Source organism: Alnus glutinosa, chromosome 6 (assembly GCF_958979055.1).
Source record: "Alnus glutinosa chromosome 6, dhAlnGlut1.1, whole genome shotgun sequence".
Taxonomy (NCBI): domain Eukaryota; kingdom Viridiplantae; phylum Streptophyta; class Magnoliopsida; order Fagales; family Betulaceae; genus Alnus; species Alnus glutinosa.
In genome coordinates, this window is record NC_084891.1 from 9,194,931 (window position 1) to 9,214,432 (window position 19,502).

The window sequence follows — 19,502 nt, forward strand, 5'->3', positions numbered from 1 at the left end:
ATATATATATATATATATATATATATATATATATATATATATATATATATATATATATATATATATATTTTGTTAAATTCGTATCAAATTTACAAGTCTTTTACGCTGACCCGACAGCTGTGGACCACCAAAGCAAGTACAGAAAAGCAAAGCTTATCTAGCAGCAATAATAGACTATTTGAGAAGAGTGCAAGACTTGTATATCCCACCAAACCTGATAGAATTTAGGCCTATCTGTTAGTTTATGCATATGATAATTCAAACAGTAATTAATGGCACCATCGTCCCCTCGTCCTTGTGCAATCAAAGATTACGCGTGGTTTCGTACCGTCCAATAAATTGATAATCATGAAATCCAAGAGACTACTCGAATCATAAATGGTCGTGTCGTTTGATTTTGATATTAGATCAAGGCAAATTTAATAGCGTTAAAAAGTTTATTCAAAAGGCTACAAAGATCCGAATTTGCTCGAATGAGATTGCAAGTAATCGCAAGATAGAAACTTTGCTCAACACTCGCGCAAAATTCGCTCGAGCGAGTTTTCAATAGTTTTAAATCACAAATTTTACTTGCATGGTTAAAACCTAAACGATGGCCGTATTCGAGCCGAATCAAGTATCGAATGTTTAAACTTAATTCATTTAATTTTATTTTGAAAACGAGTCAAGTTTGAATTTATCACCGAACTAGATATTCTGCTCAACCTTGGCTTGTTTAATTTTAATTTGAACAGAGTCAAGCTCGATCTTATCACGAGCTGCTCAATTAACTTATTCATTTCTCATACAAAGTAAATATTATAATTGTTTACATTTTCATAAATCCATATTAATCATTAATTAATTAAATATTGTTTTATATGTATGTATATAAATTCATTATGCACATACACAAATTACGAGCGTGCATACACTCACATATAACCTCACAAACACACTCATGTACACATAAATCTATAAAATTAAACTCACAACAATAATTCAAGTTATATCTATCATATTAAGAAAATAATTCATTTTTAATTAAGATGTTCTTCCTACAAAACTAAAATAATACGATTTTTTTTTTTTACTTTTATAAAAATGAAATTATACGAGTTTATACAAACGTATCCGAGTCGCATCGAGTTTATACGAATATCTCGTTTAATATTCGAACATATTATTATGTTTACGAACGGCTCATTTATTATTCGAACTAAGACCGAATCGAATTTAACCAAACCGAAGCAAGCCGAGTTCACGAGCGGCTGGACTCATCTTATACCCCTACGGCTAAACCTATTCAAACATAATAAGGGTGGCTTGGCCGACCGGTTTTATTTAATTGGTGTTATACTGTTATTCAAACACTTTTGAGAGTTTTTTTTTTTTTTTGTCCCCCCTATTCCTATACTCTTATCATTCTTGGAATTTTCTAGAATTTATAGAAGAGTTGTGAAGTCTAGTGTTTGCAAATTCTGCTTCTCACTAGGCCGAATACATTGCATCTATTGGTATCAAAGCTCAGTTACTTTCCTATTATGGCACGCACAGGAACACATGGAAAACGACATGCAACTATTGACGATGTGTATGAATGCAAATGAAGACCATCAGGATGACATTTTTGCATGACAATTCAGACAGCAACTAATGTTCACCACTATCCTCTGGTCCTAAAGGATCAAATAGGGCACATCATGATGACATTTTTGCGTTGAAGACCATCAATGGCACAACAACCTCCAGGTAATTGACAACAACAAGATATAACGTTTTGCTAGACACAGTTGTAGCTAACAGTACACGTTTTCACCTTCTGCATTGAAGTACTTGGATTCCCACATGGGTGTTTGTCCCCACTCGCATATGGGAGGCTTTGCACACATTACCACTAGACTAAAACAAAAGGAGTGTGAGAGAGACAGAAAGAGGACAAATATGACTCCATCCCAAAACACATGTAGAAGGCAAAAAGTTCAAGAGAGAAACTAAGAAGAGCAAAACTAAACAGAAAATACAACTGGAATTGGCGGAATCATGAATGCATTGGTCAAGAGTTGGAAGAAGAAGAAGAAGAAGAAGAAAAAGAAGGCTGTAAAACCATATTATTAACCCGATCAAACAGAACAGAAAATGGCTTTAATACATTGCCATTTTATTGTCAACAATATTTCAGTAAAAACATGGCTGTAATACATAAGCTCTCGACATAACAGGCATCCAGTAGCATTAACAACATGCATTTCAGCAAGGTCCCTACATGTACAATCTTTTTCTTTTATAAATACTGATGAGTAAAGAATTCAATCACAGCTAGACATCTAGATGCACTTTTTATCAAAGAATTGTACATGAAGTATACCACTTAAAAAGATTTTCCGTGCCGCCTACCTAGCAACTTAACTGACTAGTGAAGATGGAGAAGAAAAAAGGAAAAAAAAGAATAGCTATAGCTGAAAGTATATCTACTAACCTTATCCGATAAGCCTGTATAACTTGTGTATCAGCATGTCTCATATTCAATGACATCTTATGGCTTTTCAGAACCCTTCAGGCATGGAGGACAGTTCACAATTCTTCATCGCGTTCGACAAGTTACAAAAATTCCATCTCATGGAGAAAAATCCGTCAATGGGATGGCACAGTTCAGAGGAAATTCCTTCTCTAAATCCAATAACTGAAAATATTAGTAAAAAAGCTCCATGGCTCTTGGAACACAATATATACAGGTAATTGGCTAACCATCTAACTGAATACGGAGAATATTGGAGTATGGCACCCTTTCAGGTTAATCACCACAAAGTGAAACAGGTTAGACAATCACCCAACCGCAGAGGCGGTACGACGAAGATCTGTTACTCCATTGTTGAATTTCCCACTAGGCTGCCTACCTTTGAAACTGCCATATCTCCCGGGCTTTGGCTGAAAAAGAGACATTAACATTTGCTCCAAAGCCTGCACTGTGTACTTTGCATACTTGCTGGAACTTGCGTCTTGCTCTACCAAGGGCCCATAATTCTGCATGTAGCTTCGATAAACAGGCACAACTGCCTGAACTATAAATTGGCATGTCCTCTCTCGCAGATCTTTGTCCCACAGAACCCAGTTCGACTGCTTCTTGTACATGTCATCAAAAACTTCATTGAAAGCTTTCAGCCTTTTCTTGACAAGATCACGAGCAGTGGCTCGTCCACCTGAGAAGAAAAGTAGACCTTCCCTACTTAAGTGACCTGGAAGCTTTCCCCAGCTGTCTTTCAAGAAGACCGTGGCATAATAGTCCTTGCACTGTTCATGTTCTTTTAACCAAATATCCCCCAAGAGATCCCCAACCTTTGTTCCCTTCAGGTGCTTGTACAAATGCCAGTGGTTGTTCATTGCAAAGAAGTTGGATAGGATGGTATCATCATAAGCCTTCATCAATGTCTCCAAGTTCACCGCAATGGCTTTGATTATGTTTATAACCTCAGTAATAAGGAGTTTCTCCCGAAATTTCTCATGCTTCCAACTTCGGTGAATGACCAGAACCTGGGTTAGGATTGGCTTGTAATCATCCCCAAGCAGTTTATTACAGTACTCAATAATGATGCTTACCAATCTTGGAACACCACCATCTGGAGGAGGCGGCATCTGTCTCTGTAACTCAACCTGACCCCGAAGCTCCCAAAAGATCTCTGCTGCTCCATCAATCACCTTCCTGATGAGATCCCTAGTCAAGTTCTGGATTTCAACACATGCTGCTCCACCAAACAGCCGATTAAAATCCAGTCTCAATTTGTTCAAAGAAGCAAATATATCCAACAACTTTAAAAGCTTATTGGGGTCTTTCCTGCTCTCCGTAACAGTCATACCAAATTGAAGAAATGCGACAATACCAGCCTGAGCAGCTATCTTTGCAAAGCAACCCATCCGCACATCCAATCCCATCCTCTCGAAAACATCAATACAAAGCTTATACTCCGCCTCAAACAAATGCTTCACAGCAAACTCCAAATGCTTACCCCACTTCAATATATACCCCTCTATGCTTTGCACATCATTGAATTCAGTTACTGAGATCTCAAGGTAGTCCAAATCAAGAGCCTGTAAACTCGCTCTAACATTTGAACTACGAACTTCAACATAGATCAGTATACACTTGTCAAGTCTATTATTAGCCCTTAATCTCCCAAGAATCACTTGCAACTTCTGCATAACAGTAACCGGTAAAGGTGACGGAGCAATGCACGCTTGCTCAGCAAGGGACGATGACGACGATGACATCGGAAGTGGCACGCTATGTTCAGTCAAGAGACGCCGGAACTCATTTTCCAACTTATCCAATGCGGCATCTAAAAGCCCGCCATCAAGGCGCCCCCTCTCCCCAACATTTTGCAATTCCCTAAGATTCTTCAAGGAATTTTTCAAATTCGAAAGGTACCGATCATCAGCCACCGTGTTATCCTCCAGGTACTCCACAATATCCTCCAACCACTGAATTGCCAATCCACAATTGTCCCCCAAAAACTTCAACGCCTCCTCCAGGCGTTTCAACACCGACAAGTAGCCCGGCAGATCATTCCCGGGGTCGGATAGCAGCGACTTTTCAAGCCCATGAACGGCTTCGAAAACCTTAAGCACCGCCGCTGCGGGGCTTACAGCGCGGTTAATGTGGCCCCCAACGGCAGCAAGGGCATCCTTCTCGGCGCGAATGGGCCGGACTGCAGCTCCTAGGGAAGGTAATCTTTGGTTAATCTCTTCCAATCTAGGCCCAGCTTTCTGTAAAGCTAACCCTAAAGCCTTCGATTTCTCTATGCTCAGTTTCAACGATGTCCTAGCAGATATCAAAATATCGACCTTATTGTCATTCCCGGACGCCGCCATTCGAATTCAAAACCCTAAAGCAAAATCGGAGGTTTGAACCTCAAAATCTTCCTGAATTGAGAAAAGAGGAGTAGCTTTTAGAGGACAGCACGCAAAATCAGCACCTGGGTTTTCTCTTTTCTAATGCGTGATCTTCTTACCAATCTCTCAATGATTCACCAAATCATAACCACCAGGAACGGGTGGGAAAATATAGCCAAATCGATAACTACCAAGAAACCCAGATTCTCGTTTTTAGGTGGAAAGTGACAGAAAACGCGACACAGACAGACAGAGAGAGAGAGAGAGAGAGAGAGAAAGACACTCACTTGGAAAGGAACGGTTGAAGTTGGGGGGAGCGAGTCGACCCGGCGAGTTGGATCGAAGGGTTTTGAGTTGGAAAGAAGTGAAAGATTGGATTCTGAATCGGTATTATCGAATCCTGGAAGAACGAGATGAGATACGACGGTCGGACGGTGGCAGAAAAGAGAGCTCTTTTCACAACTGTCTCTTTTTCTGTGCGCTTTGTCCGACGAGTCCAGCCAAAGTGCATGACAGTAAGGCACTCACCACGCACAGCCCCCCTTCTCTTCTCTCTGTTGTTTTCTCTTCTTTCTTTTTTTTTTCTTTTTTTTTTTCTCTCTCTCTCTTGTTTTTCTCGCAAGAAATGTTTTTCAGGTACGTTTTCTGCATCCACTATTTACTTCCGACCTGGGTAAGTAAAGTAAAACACTTCCCACAAGAAAGAAAATCGAAAAAGAAAAAAGATGTACTTGTAAATTTTGATCTTGATTTTCTATCATTATTACGCCTTTTATTTTTTTAAAATTTTAATTATTATCTACTTTTTAATTGAGAATTCAGGATAATAAGAAAAGAGGATAAATCTACACAACCAGATTGATAAAACAAGAGATTTTCAGACGAGTTTACAAACTTCATACGACACATTAATAATTAATTAAATTTTAATTATTATCTTCAATTAAATAGTTTGGATTTTATCATATAATAGAATAATTTTAAAAATCTTAAAGAATCATTATTCAATAGGTATTATAATTGTCAATTTTTCTTCTTACGTACGATTCACCAATATTTTATTTTCTTTGCCTCTTCAAATGGTGATATTGCTTGTAAATAAAATAAGAAAGGGAATCTCAAAAAAAAAAATTAAATTAAATTAAATAAATAAAGAGCCGTTTTGTAGCCTGTTACAGGATTTCTGCACACGTAAAGGGTTTGGGTCATTTAAGGAATCCATGTGGGAGAGGAAAGTGACAGCGATTGCAATTAGAGAAATGAAGCTTAGTGCATTGTCACATGCAAATTGATTCGTTCACCAACTTAACCCAATAACAATAAATCTACCACTTGTTCAAATAAGTTAGAAATCATATTTTTATATTGTAATATGTAATATTTAACGTAATAATTTCAACCGCTCTTTAATTTAATTTAATTTTTTTTAACAAATGCCTAATTCAATTTTTTATTGGGTCTATCAAATCTGTGAGATAAAAATATAGCTTTTAACATTACATCTGTTTGAATTTGCAATTTCAAATAACGATTTTAAAATGTGCGATTTGAAAAATAATTTTTAAAAACGTAGTTAAGCGTTTGGTAAAATCGCAAATTAGCCTTTAAAATTCTGTATTTTCAAAAAACATTCTTACTTGCGATTTAGAAAAAAAAAAAATTTTTGCGTTTTTAAATCGCAGTTTCCAAACGATTTATGTTCTTCAATTTAATTTAAAATCGTATTTATTGTCTACGAAATTGCAATTCCAAACTCACCATTATTCTAAATAGAAGAATTATTATTTTTTAAGAGGAAAACTTTGTCCATTCTCAAACCCAATCAAGAAAGAGAAAAAGAGGAAATAAAAGTTTGACCTGCCTTTAATGGGATTGAATTATTGGGTGGATTTGTATTCTTAAGGTCTTAGTACAATAATCAATGGAATCTTTATAGTACAGTGCACTTGTATGGGTAACAAATCCAGGTGAAATCGGAGAGAGATCATGAGAGCTCATCATAACCTTCTCCACGTTCCTGGGTGGATTGATGTTCTAGATGAATGCATTGGTGGGATAAATGGCCCTTATTTTATGCTAATCATTTTATTAGTAAGATTGCAAATCCTTTTTCCTCCTGTCGCATAATTACAACATGATTACAAATCATTTTGGTGGTCTTGGATTGGAAATTGCTGGAATTCAAAATGTTAAATTTTTCTCAACATCCATTATGGCAGTTGACTTTTTACAATTTAGAAGTAAAACCCAAGATATTTACGATCATTTTCCCCACTTCAATTGTTTATGATGAAGAGTCATTGAATCGTCGCATTCCAACGTTATTTACTAATTTCTTAAATGTTGCAGTTGGTAATGTTTTGATAAATAAATCTGCTAAATTGTCACTTGATCGTATCTGATTCACATCAATATCACCACTCTTATAGAGCTCATGTGTATAAAAGAATTTCAGTGAAATGTGTTTTGTTCTATCACCTTTAATAAATCTTCCTCTAATCTCTGTGATTCAAGCAGCATTATCTTCATATAATATTGTCGGATTATCTTTGATTGTGGATAAACCACACTTTTCTTGAATATGTTGAATTACTTATCTTAATCATATGCATTTCCGACTTGCTTCATGAATTACAATAATCTCTGAGTAGTTTGAAGAAGTAGCAACAAGTGTTTGCTTAATAGATCTCCACGAAATAACAATACTTCCACATGTAAATAAATATCCTGTTTGAGATCTACGTTTATGCGGATCAAAAAGAAAACTCGCATCTGCATATCCAACTAACTGTGAATTTGAATCTCTTAGATAAAATAATCACATATCAATCGTTCCACGAAGATAACGTAGAACATGTTCGACCTCATTCCAATGTTTTTGAGTTGGTGCAGAACTGTATCTTGCTATTAACTTAACTGAAAATGCTATATCAGGTCATGTGCAATTTGCAAGATACATCAGAGCACCAATTGCACTAAGATATGGTACTTCAAAACCAATAATTTCTTCGTCATCTTATCGATGGCGAAAATGGGTTTTTTTTTCTACACAAAGTGATCGAACAACTATTGGAGTGCTTAAATGATGAGTTTTCTCCATGTAAAAGTGTTTCAGAACTTTTTCTGTATACGTTAACTGATGAACAAAAATTCCATTTGGAAAATGCTCAATATGTAAGCCAAGACAAAATTTTGTCTTTCCAAGATCTTTCATCTCAAACTTATTTTTTAAATAAGTGACAATTTTTGTAAGCTCTTCTGAAGTCCCAACATAATTTAAATCATCTACATAAACTACAATGATAGTAAATCCAGATTCTGGTTTCTTAATGAAAACACATGGACAACTTGGATTATTCTCAAATCCTTCTTTCAATAGATATTCACTAAGACGATTATACCACATGCGTCAAGATTGATTTAAGCCGTATAAAGATCTTTGTAACTTGATAGAATAAATACTTTGGGATTTGGAATTATATGTTTCAGGCATTTTGTATCCTTCGGGGATTCTCATGTATATATCATTATCAAGTAATCCATATAAATATGTTGTAACCACATCCATTAAACGTATATCCGAACTTTCTGTAACTACCAAGCTAATAAAAAAATCTATGTGTAATTACATCCAAGGGAATATGTTTCTTCATAATTAATACTTGGTTTTTGCAGGAAACTTTGTGCAACAAGTCTTGCTTTGTATCTCACAATTTCATTTTTCTCATTACGTTTCGGTATAAATACCCACGTATATCCAACAGGCGATACACCTTCAAGTGTTTAAACTGCAGGTCCAAATACTTCACATTTTGCTACCGAGTTCAATTATGCTTGAATTGCTTCCTTTCACATTAGTCAATCATTTCTACATCAACATTCTTCGATAGTTTGAGGTTCAATATCATCATTACTTCTGGTAATGTCAAATGCAACTTTAAATGAAAATATGTTGTCGACAACAATTTTGTTTCTATCCAATATTTCTCATGTACTTATATAATTTATTAAGATCTCCTTATTTTCAGGTACTTGTTCCTCTTCAGGAGATTCTTCTTCAATGGATTCTTTTCTAGGAAAATTTTGTCCAGAAAGTTTGGATGGATCAATTTTTGTTATCTGTTTTGTGGATATGGCCTCTTTAGGAGCGCCGATTTCATTTTCTTATGCTTTTCTCTTCCAGGAAATCTTATCCTTTACACCAATAGGTCTTCCACATTTCAGGCGCACCTTAAACTCATTTGCCGTTGTATTAATTGATTGTTCTACAGGGACTTCTAATTTCACTGGAATGTGAGACTTAACTATTTTCTTGTGATCAATAATTGCATCCGGCAATTGAATTGCAATACTATGCAAATGAATGATCCTTTGAACTTCTAATTCACATTGATTTGTATGATGATCAAAATGAGACAACGTCGAATTATTCCAAGAGATTTCTTGTCGTGCTTCTAGCAACAACTTTTCTCTCCCTAGTGATGGAAATATGTTTTCATCAAAATGACAATCTTCAAAACGTGCTTTAAAAATATCATTAGTTAAAGACTCAAAGTATCTAATAACAGAGGGATAATCAAAACCAATATAAATCCCAAATCTACAATGAGGTCCCATCTTAGTGAGCTGAGGTGGAGCAATTGGAACATATACAACACAATCAAAAATGCGAAAATGAAAAGTATTTTGTGGTTGATCTCAACTAATGGTATAACATGTAATATTGCATGTTTCCAAGCAGAAACAAAAAATCTTGTTTTCATAAACAAATATTGAGAAATTAACAAAAGTCGTTTAATAAACGATTAAGCTAAACCATTTTAAATATGAGTATGAGCAACATGATGTTCAACATTAATTCCAATTAACATGCAATAGTCATAAAAATGTTTGAGATAAAAATTCACCCGCATTATCTATTCGAATAGATTGAATTGGATAATCAGGAAATTGTGCTCGTAATCTAATTATTTGGACAAAAAGTCTAGAAAATGCAACACTACAAGTAGAAAAGCATCCAAACATGTGATCATCTAGTTGATGCATCTATTAAAACCATAAAATATCTAAATGGCTCACATGAAGGGTGAATCGACCCACATATATCCCTTTGAATTCTTTGTAAAAATGATGGAGATTCAACTATTACCTTAAAGGGGATGATTTGATAACAAGTTTACCTCAAGAACATGCAACACAAGGATAATCACTTGGTAAAAGAATCTTCTGGTTTTTTAAGGGATGTCTATGAGAGTTCTCAATTATTCGACACATCATAATTATTCACAGATGTCCAAGACGATCATGCTAAAGCATAAACATCTTTGGATTAGAGCACTTCTGGTGCATCACAACATGTGATTCAATTGTTCTTATTGTTGTATAATACAACCCGAAAGAGAAAGTAGGCAGTTTTTCTAATATGAGCTTCTGGCCCGAAATTATTGAAGTAATATAAGATATTCATCACTGCCTTCATTAGTGGTTTCAACATGATAACCATTTAGACAAATATCCTTAAAACTGATTAAATTTCTTCTAGATTTAGAAGAATACAAAGAATTGTCAATACAAAATTTTGTTCCTTTTGGCAATATGATATTCGCTCTTCCAAAGCCTTCAATTAGGTTTGATGAACCTGATATTGTATTGACACTAACTTTGTTTAATATTAAGTATTGAAAATATACCTTATATCTAAGAAGTTTGTGCATTGTACAACTGTCTGCTAGACACAAATCTTCACTAATCATCTTGGAATAAATCATTCCATCAGTAGGACTCATGCCTCCATATATAAATAAAATATATATTAAATTTCATTAATCAAAAGAAAATAACAAAATACATTTAAAATTGACAATATAAACATAATATGATAAAAACATAATGAAAACATATTAATTGTTGTAGACATTGTTAGTTTGTGATTGGCCTCATTCTGATTGGACAAAATCACTTGTATGTAAAGATGCTGTTTTACAAGGGATTTCGTTATTCAGAAGTGTTTCAGAAGATTCTACAGTTAGAAAATTCTGGTTCCCTGTCAGCCGTCCGGACGACCGTGTCATCTCGTCCGGACGCCTATCTGTCCACTGTTTCATCCGTCCGAACAACTTGCCATACCATCCGGACGCCTGACGAACCAAGCATCATCCGTCCGGACGACGTGTATTTCCGTCCGGACCCTTCACTGTATCGAGAAGCTTCTGTTCCAGCTGCATCCGTCCGGACGACTCAGCAACTCGTCCGGACGCCCTTCAGTATTCGATCAAGCTTCCGATTCTTTGCAAAATTATATATGGGAAGATTGCTGCAACCGTCCGGACGACGTGGATTTCCGTCCGGACGCTCTTCTCCTTAAGGCAAGAATCACAATTCGACTTCAACCATCCGGACGCCTGCCTTTCATGGTCCGAACGCACGAACAGTAAATTTGGAAATTGCGTGTTGAAGATTAACCGTCCGGACGGCCATCCCCCTTGGTCCGGACGCGCGAAAGCCTTATATGGAAATTACTTGCAGCAGACGTGCGGCCGTCCGGACGACAATGTCTCACCGTCCGGACGCAACTCTCAAGCAGGAAAGATTTTTAGCGAAAATCTTGAAAATTCTGGTCGCACAGTTGTCCGTCCGGAAGGCCCATGTCCACCGTCCGAACGGCGCCCATATATTTTACAGCAGTCGCCCATTTGAACCTCAGCCTATAAATAGAGGCCCCTGGACATTGAGAACTGCAAGAATTCGGTATTGAATTCCTTCAGAACTTAGAGAGTTATTTTGTGAAGTTATCAGAGCTGATTTGTTCTCTCTCAAGCCATTGCAAGTGTGTTGTTGCTGCGCTACAACTGAAGTCTATCTTAGGGGTTGGCCCTAAGATAAAAGATTCCATTTGAAGACCCCTTCAAGTAGGAGACCTAGTTGGAAAGCGTTCGTGTTGGGTTACACGTTAGAGAGCAAGGTACGACCACTGCATCAGGGGTATGTGAGTGTTACTACTTTGTATCTAGCTTTGTCTTCTGAATAGTGGATATCTTGGGTTTGGCTGCTCCGGAGTGGTTTTTCTCATCTTAAGTTTCCACTTCGTTAACAAAAATTCTTGTGTTGTTTATTTTATGCATTGTTATCTTTTGTTAACACGTTAAGCACACACTTGCCTTTTATTTTTAGGAGTCAATTTCATTTTTCAATTGGTATCGGAGCTTGGTACACTCTGAGAAGATAAATTTCTTGAGTGTTATTTTTTTTTATTTCTATCCTGTCTAATTTGAGTATGGATAAAGTTGCTTCTATTTCTCATGATATGACTGTTCATAGAACCATGTTCATTAAGCCTATCATGTCTCATAATCATACTCAATCCATTTGTGGGGTTAAAGGGGTAAATCAGTCTATACCTACATGTCACCACTGTGGTATTACTGGTCATATTCGCCCAAATTGTTTCCAGATTAGGTCTCAAAAACCTTGGAACAAAACTCTTGTCCCTAGAAAAGATGAACCAGGCTTTGAAGAACAAGTTAAAATGTTAAGTGATCAAGTTAAGCTCATTAGTGAGAAGTTAGCATACCTCACCCCAAATGAGCAAAGATCTGTCCTGGTCAATAATCATAAGAAAGCTTCCAAACAAGTTTGGGTCAAAAAGGAAGATAATCTGTGTTTAGTTTCTCATACTGCACTGAAAATTCTTGATACTTGTTTGTGGTATTTGGATAGTGGCTGTTCTAAACACATGACAGGTGACAAGACTTTACTGAAAGAAGTTCAGATGGGCAAAGGTGGACGAATCACCTATGGAGAGGGGAGCCAATCCAAATTCATTGGAAAAGGAATCATCGACATTCGACGTCTCATAACATCTCAAGAAGCTTTATATGTAGAGGGGCTCAAGGCAAATCTCCTCAGCATCAGCCAATTCTGTGACAATGATTTGGTGGTGCAATTCTCCAAGAAGGAATGTAATATATTTGACAGCAGTGGCAAATGACTTATGGGGGGAGAAAGAACTGGTGACAATTGTTATGTTCTTCCTGGTCTTACTACAGATCCTCAGTTTTTCTGCAACAAGGCAACCATAGATAATAGTGAACTGTGGCACCAAAGGTTAGGGCATCTGAGTTTCTCCGATATGTTAAAAATTGCAGGCAAAGACATTGTTAAAGGTCTGCCCAAAATGGAGAAGACTGAAAGAGGAATCTGTGGTTCTTGCCAACTAGGGAAACAGGCTCGAGCAGCCCATAAGAAGACCTCAGGTATTCAAACTTCCAGAAATTTAGAATTACTGCACATAGATCTCATGGGTCCCACTAGAACTGATAGTCTAGGTGGGAAAAGGTATATTCTGGTAATTGTGGATGATTTCTCTCGGTATACATGGGCTATTCCTATTCGAAAAAAAAAATCTGATGCTTTTGATGCAACTCAGCATTTATTCAAGAAGATTCAGGTTGAGCAAAATTGTCAAATTATGAGAATCTGCAGTGATCATGGAAGAGAATTCGAAAATTCCAAGTTCAAAGAATTTTGCCTCTCATATGGAATCAAGCAAGAATTTTCTTCTCCTATCACTCCTCAACAGAATGGAGTTGTTGAAAGGAAGAACAGGGTAATTCAAGAGATGGCTCGTGTGATGATCCACTCAAAGAATCTTGCTCAACACTTTTGGGGAGAAGCGGTGAACACTGCATGTCATATTATCAACAGGGTCTATCTGAGACCTGAAACAAGCAAGACTCCCTATGAAATTTGGCGAGGTAAGAAGCCCACGGTAAAGTATTTCAAAACTTTTGGAAGTAAATGTTATATCCTTCATGGCAGGGAGAATCTTGGGAAATTTGATCCGAAGAGTGATGAAGGCATATTTTTGGGATATTCCTCAACCAGTCGCGCCTACAGAGTTTTCAATAAAAGAACAGAGACTGTGATGGAATCCATAAATGTTGTCATTTATAATGAAGAGGTTGAAAGACCAAGTAGCGGGGAAGAAAATCAGCTCGTTTCAGTTGAAGTTACAGATGGAACAACTGATATTGTCAAGGCATCTCCAAGTGTGTCTCCGGATGAGCCTCCTTCCCCTCCCACGGCTTCAGATACAACTTCCAGTACTTTTGAAGATGAAGATACTTCTGCAGATCCTCTCAAGGGGTCATAGGTGAAGAACAATCATCCTCCACAGCAGCTTCTTGGAACCATAGATGAAGGGCAGAGGCTAAGAAGCAGAGTCATTCATCCTACCAGTGAAGTAGCTAATCAAGTCTCCCATAGCTGCTAACTTGCCCAGACAGAACCAAAGAAAGTTGATGAAGCCCTACAGGATGAAGGCTGGGTGTCTGCCATGCATGATGAGCTCCATCAATTCACTAGAAATGATGTTTGGACCTTGGTTCCCCATTCAGCAAAACAGAATATCATTGGTACTAAGTGGATTTTCAAGAATAAAACAGATGAGCATGACACTGTGGTTCGGAATAAAGCCCGCCTTGTTGCACAGGGATACACTCAGATAGAGGGAGTAGACTTTGATGAAACCTTTGCTCCAGTTGCCAGGTTAGAATCCATCAGAATTCTTCTCTCCATTGCTTGTCATCTTGGGTTCAAGTTGTATCAGATGGATGTAAAGAGTGCCTTTCTGAACGGTGTTATTCAAGAAGAAGTTTATGTAGAATAGCCAAAAGGGTTTTCAAGATCCTCATCATCCCCATCATGTGTACAAGTTGAAGAAGGCTTTATATGGGCTTAAACAGGCTCCTCAGGCATGGTATGAGCGTCTCATCAATTATCTCATGGCTAAGGGATTTACAAGGGGGCAAGCTGATCGAACCTTGTTCATCAGAAATCAAGGTACTCACAAGCTCATTGCTCAGATCTATGTTGATGATATCATTTTTGGAGCTACCTTAGACTCTCTTGCCCATGAGTTTTCTAAAGAAATGAAGCAGGAATTTGAGATGAGCATGATTGGTGAGCTGAACTATTTTCTTAGCCTTCAAGTCAAGCAAAATGCTGAAGGCATCTTCATCTCTCAGTCCAAGTATGCTAAGGATCTGGTCAAACGGTTTGGTTTGGATGGAAAGAGTCGTGCTCGAATTCCCATGAGCACCAGTGTCAAGATTAGTAGTGACCTTGCAGGAAAATCCGTTGATCCATCCCTTTACAGAAGTATGATAGGAAGCCTCATGTATCTTACAACCAGCCGACAAGACATTGCCTTCAGTGTGGGAGTTTATGCTCGCTTTCAGGCAAATCCGAAGGAATCTCATCTCACTGCGGTCAAGCGTATCATCTGGTATGTAAATGATACCCTTCTTTATGGCATTTGGTATTCTAGGGAAACAAATCTTGTTATTGCAGGATACTCTGATGCAAATTCGGCTGAAAATGCTGATGATAGAAAAAGCACCTCAGGAGGATGTTTTTATGTGGGGAACAATCTTGTAGCCTAGATGAGCAAGAAACAAGCCTCTATATCTCTCTCCACTGCTGAGGCTGAATATATTGATGCGGGTAGCTGTTGTACCCAATTATTGTGGATGAAGACACTATTAGGTGACTACGGATTCTCTCAAGATAATATGATTATCAACTGTGATAATACAAGTGCTATCAACATCTCCAAGAATCCAATTCAGCACTCTCGGACCAAGCATATCGATATCAGACATCACTTCTTGCGTGATCTTGTGGAATCCGAGGTAGTGTCTCTCTCTTTCATCCCTACTGAGAACCAATTGGCTGACATTCTTACCAAACCCTTAGATGGTAACAGGTTTGAGTCCCTTTAAAAAGCCATTGGTGTTTGTGCCATGTCCTAGACATGTGTTTCCATGCTAGGATGAGCTTTTTGTCTTGATCTTTGACAGCATGATGTTGTATTTTTTTTAAAAAAAATAAAAAATAAAAATAAAAATAAAAATTGGGGAGTTGTGTAGCAAGTTGGTTCTTTCTAAGGTATGTCAACTATCACATGTATTTTGCTTGAGTTATTAGTTCATTATGCATTGATGAATTATTCTTACATATGGTTGAGAACATAAGTCTGACATATGCAAAAGTTTTCCTACTCACTTGTAATGATTGATAGTTTCTTTCCTCATGCAATGAATATGCGCACTATCTAAGACTCCCCTAAAGGTACATCTTTCCTTCTCTGACTTTTTGTTTCTAGAAATTCTAGATAAGAGAAGAAGTTTTTGATAAGATGGTCAAATTGACCACATGCTAGTTGAACCTAAGCCTAAAAACTCTAACATTCTTCCTTGGTTACAGCACCATAAGGATCAAGCGGTAATACATTTGATTTCTGCTCTTTCATTGTATAATCACTACTTATGTGCTGAATTTGCATTATGCCTCGTCCTCTACGTGCAAGTAAAAATTTACCTTGTCCATCATGGTACAAGTAAAACAAATCATGTGTTGCACCTTAGGGGGAGTGTATCAGATGAGGATGCCTAGGCCCTTGTAAGTTATAAGGTTTGACTTTTGACTTATCTTTCACTAATTTTTCTCTCTTATCTAGAAAATATGGTCGCTTTTTGTCAAATCATTGAAAGTCATACCTTATGGGCAAAGTCTTCACACACCCACACATTACATGCGCTGAGAAAGCTACTGTCATTACTATGTTTGCTGGGGAATCTTTGCCTATCTTATCCTTGTCTATCGACTATATGTTTGCATAATTTTGACATGCTCTGTGACTATTTTCTCAAGACAGGGGTCTATGCGTGTGCTATTATACTTGTGAAGGACCTAACCATGGTGCTCTTCCTTCTTCAGTTCAGCTTGATGTTTCCTTATTTCGTCCTTCCTTTTTGTAAAACTTGTGGACTTTATTACTTTGTTTACCATAGTCCTTCTGAGACCATTAGGGGGAGTAATTTGGGATGTGTTGTAACTTTCATTACTTTGTTTTACCCTTTGTCCCTTTGTGACAAAAAGATGGAGTAATTTTTATTTTTGGACCGAGAATCTATTTCCAAACCGGTCAAGTAATTTTTGTCCCAGAATGGCCAAAGGGGGAGTTTGTTAGTTTGTGATTGGCCTCATTCTGTTTGGACAAAATCACTTGTATGTAAAGATACTGTTTTACAAGGGATTCCGCTATTCATTAGTGTTTTAGAAGATTCTGCAGTCAGAAAATTTCGATTCCCTATCAGCCGTCCGGAAGACCGTGCCATCCCGTCCGAACGCCCATCTGTCAACTGTTTCATCCGTGCGGACGACGAACCATACCGTCCAGACATCCGGACGCCCGACAGACCAAGCATCATCCATCCGAACGACGTGTATTTCCGTCCGAGCCCTTCACTGTATCGAGAAGCTTCTGTTCTAGCTTGCATCCATCCGAACGACTCAGCAGCTCGTCTGGACACCCTTCAGTATTCAATCAAGCTTCCGATTCTATCCAAAATTATATATGGGAAGATTGCTGCAACCGTCTAGACGACGTGGATTTCAGTCCGGACGCGCTTCTCCTTAAGGCAAGAATCGCAATTCGACTTCAACTGTCCGGACGCTTGCCTTTCATGGTCCGGACGTGCGCACAGCAAATATGGAAATTGCGTGTTAAAGATTAACCGTTCGGACGGCCATCCCCCTTGGTCCGGACGCGCGAAAGCCTTATATGGAAATTACTTGCAGCATACGTGCGACCGTCCGGACGACAGTGTCTCACCGTCCGGACGCGGCTCTCAAACAGGAAAGATTTTCAGCGAAAATCTCAGAAATTCTGGTCGCACAGTTGTCCGTCTGGACGACCCATGTCCACAATCCGGACGGCGTCCATATATTTAACAGCAGTCGCCCATTTGAACCTCATCCTATAAATAGAGGCCCCTGGGCATTGAAAACTGCAAGAATTCGGTATTGAATTCCTTCAGAGCTTAGAGAGTTATTTTGTGAAGTTATCGGAGCTGATTTGTTCTCTCTCAAGCCATTGCAAGTGTGCTGTTGTTGCGCTACAACTGAAGTCTATCTTAGGGGTTGGCCCTAAGATAAAGGATTCCATTGAAGTCCCCTTCAGGTAGGAGACCTGGTTGGGAAGCGTTCGTGTTGGGTTACACATTAGAGAGCAAGGTACGACCACTGCATCAGGGTTATGTGAGTGTTACTACTTTGTATCTAGCTTTGTCTTCTGAATAGTGGATATCCTAGGTTTGGCTGTCCTGGAGTGGTTTCTCTCATCTTCAGTTTCCACTTTGTTGACAAAAATTCTTGTGTTGTTTATTTTCTACATTGTTATTTTCTATTAACACGTTAAGCACACACTTGCCTTTTATTTTTAGGAGTCAATTTCATTTTTCAGACATATTCATCACCAATCAAAAGATCAATTTTTCCGTTAGAGTCTTCAAAAAAATCAAAAACATCAAGATGAGTGCTACCCTCTCCATTTAGAATATCAAGAAAAAATGGAGAATCTACATGATTACTGTGATTAGCAAAATTCATTTCAATCCCTTTTTCTTTTTCTTTTATGGAGGATTGATATAAGTCTACCAGATGTTTAGGCGTATGACAAGTACAGGACCAATGTTCTTTCATACCACACCTATAACACTTATCTTCATAGTTCTTTGTAGATTTATTTTGTAAACCTTTGTTTTCATTTTGTTTCGCCTCAGTGTGGTTCCACTTTTGGTAGTAAAGAGCATTTCTTTTGTAAAAATAATGAGTACGTTCCCCTTGACCTCTATAATTTTTTTCTGCCACGTCTACGGCCACAGTTTCCTTTATTACCATGAAATGAGGTTCCATTTGCTTCAGGAAATGGTGTAGAACTCATTGGACGAAATTGGTAATTTTTCATTAATAGCTCGTTGTTTTACTCAGCTATTTGAAGACAAAATATTAATACAGAATATTTTTTGAAATTACGCTCTCGATATTGTTGCTACAGGAGCACATTCGAAGCATGAAATATAGTATATATCATCATAAGTAACTTTTTCACCACACAATTTTAATTGTGAGTTTATTTTAAAGGTGCAACTTCAAGTGCATCCAACCATAATAAGCTTTAGGGAGGATAACTGCCTATTGGTGCTTGTACCTCTTCCTTAAACTATTCCACAAGGTCAATGAATCTTTTACTGTAAGGTACTCAAATTTTTTTTTTTTTTTTTTAATTCATCATGCAGATGATAAAGAAAAATTATTGCTTTAGCGCGATCCTGCTAGGATGCTTGATTTTGTTTCTTTATAGTATTTCTAAGATTCATAACATCAATATACATAGCATTAAAATGATAACATTTTAGTTCTTAATAATCTCACATGGATCATAAGATTCATATGTTATAATATGATTCTTAAAACCCTAAAAATTTCTAAGCATATGTTAGAATGATAATTAACAAAATAGATAATAAGATTACTAAATCTTAAAGAGACTTACAATGAATTGAGAATATCCCACGAATAGCTTTTGATGTTGAAGATCAAAAGAACATAACAATTGGCTAGAGCTTCATGCTGATAACGTGTTGTAAAATCAAAGAAAATAATAAGACAAGATAAAGAGATTGCAATATGTGAAACTAGTTCTTCATGAACTATGTATGATTCTTCTCTATTATTGTATGTTTTACATACTACGCAATACTCCCTTTTTATAAATATGGAATCATAATGGG

General features: G+C 37.4%; 1 protein-coding gene across 2 annotated transcripts; it reads right to left on the reverse strand.

The window, feature by feature from the left end:
- Window positions 1–2,061: 2,061 nt before the first annotated feature.
- On the reverse strand, window positions 2,062–5,545 carry LOC133870701 (exocyst complex component EXO70A1). Of its 2 annotated transcripts, none has more exons than XM_062307889.1 (2): window positions 5,154–5,545; window positions 2,062–4,896 (listed from the first exon to the last, which is right to left on the reverse strand). In XM_062307889.1, exon 2 carries the CDS (start codon window positions 4,843–4,845, stop codon window positions 2,806–2,808), a length of 2,040 nt encoding a protein of 679 aa, XP_062163873.1. In that variant the 5' UTR covers window positions 4,846–4,896; window positions 5,154–5,545; the 3' UTR covers window positions 2,062–2,805. The 2 variants fall into 2 exon arrangements, with proteins under 2 accessions (XP_062163873.1, XP_062163872.1); XM_062307888.1 differs by having other exon boundaries at window positions 2,062–5,053; window positions 5,154–5,544.
- Window positions 5,546–19,502: the final 13,957 nt, after the last annotated feature.

Excerpts from the sequence above, each read along its gene's own strand:
- LOC133870701 (XM_062307889.1), bottom strand. The coding sequence starts at position 4,845 with ATGGCGGCGTCCGGGAATGACAATAAGGTCGATATTTTGATATCTGCT.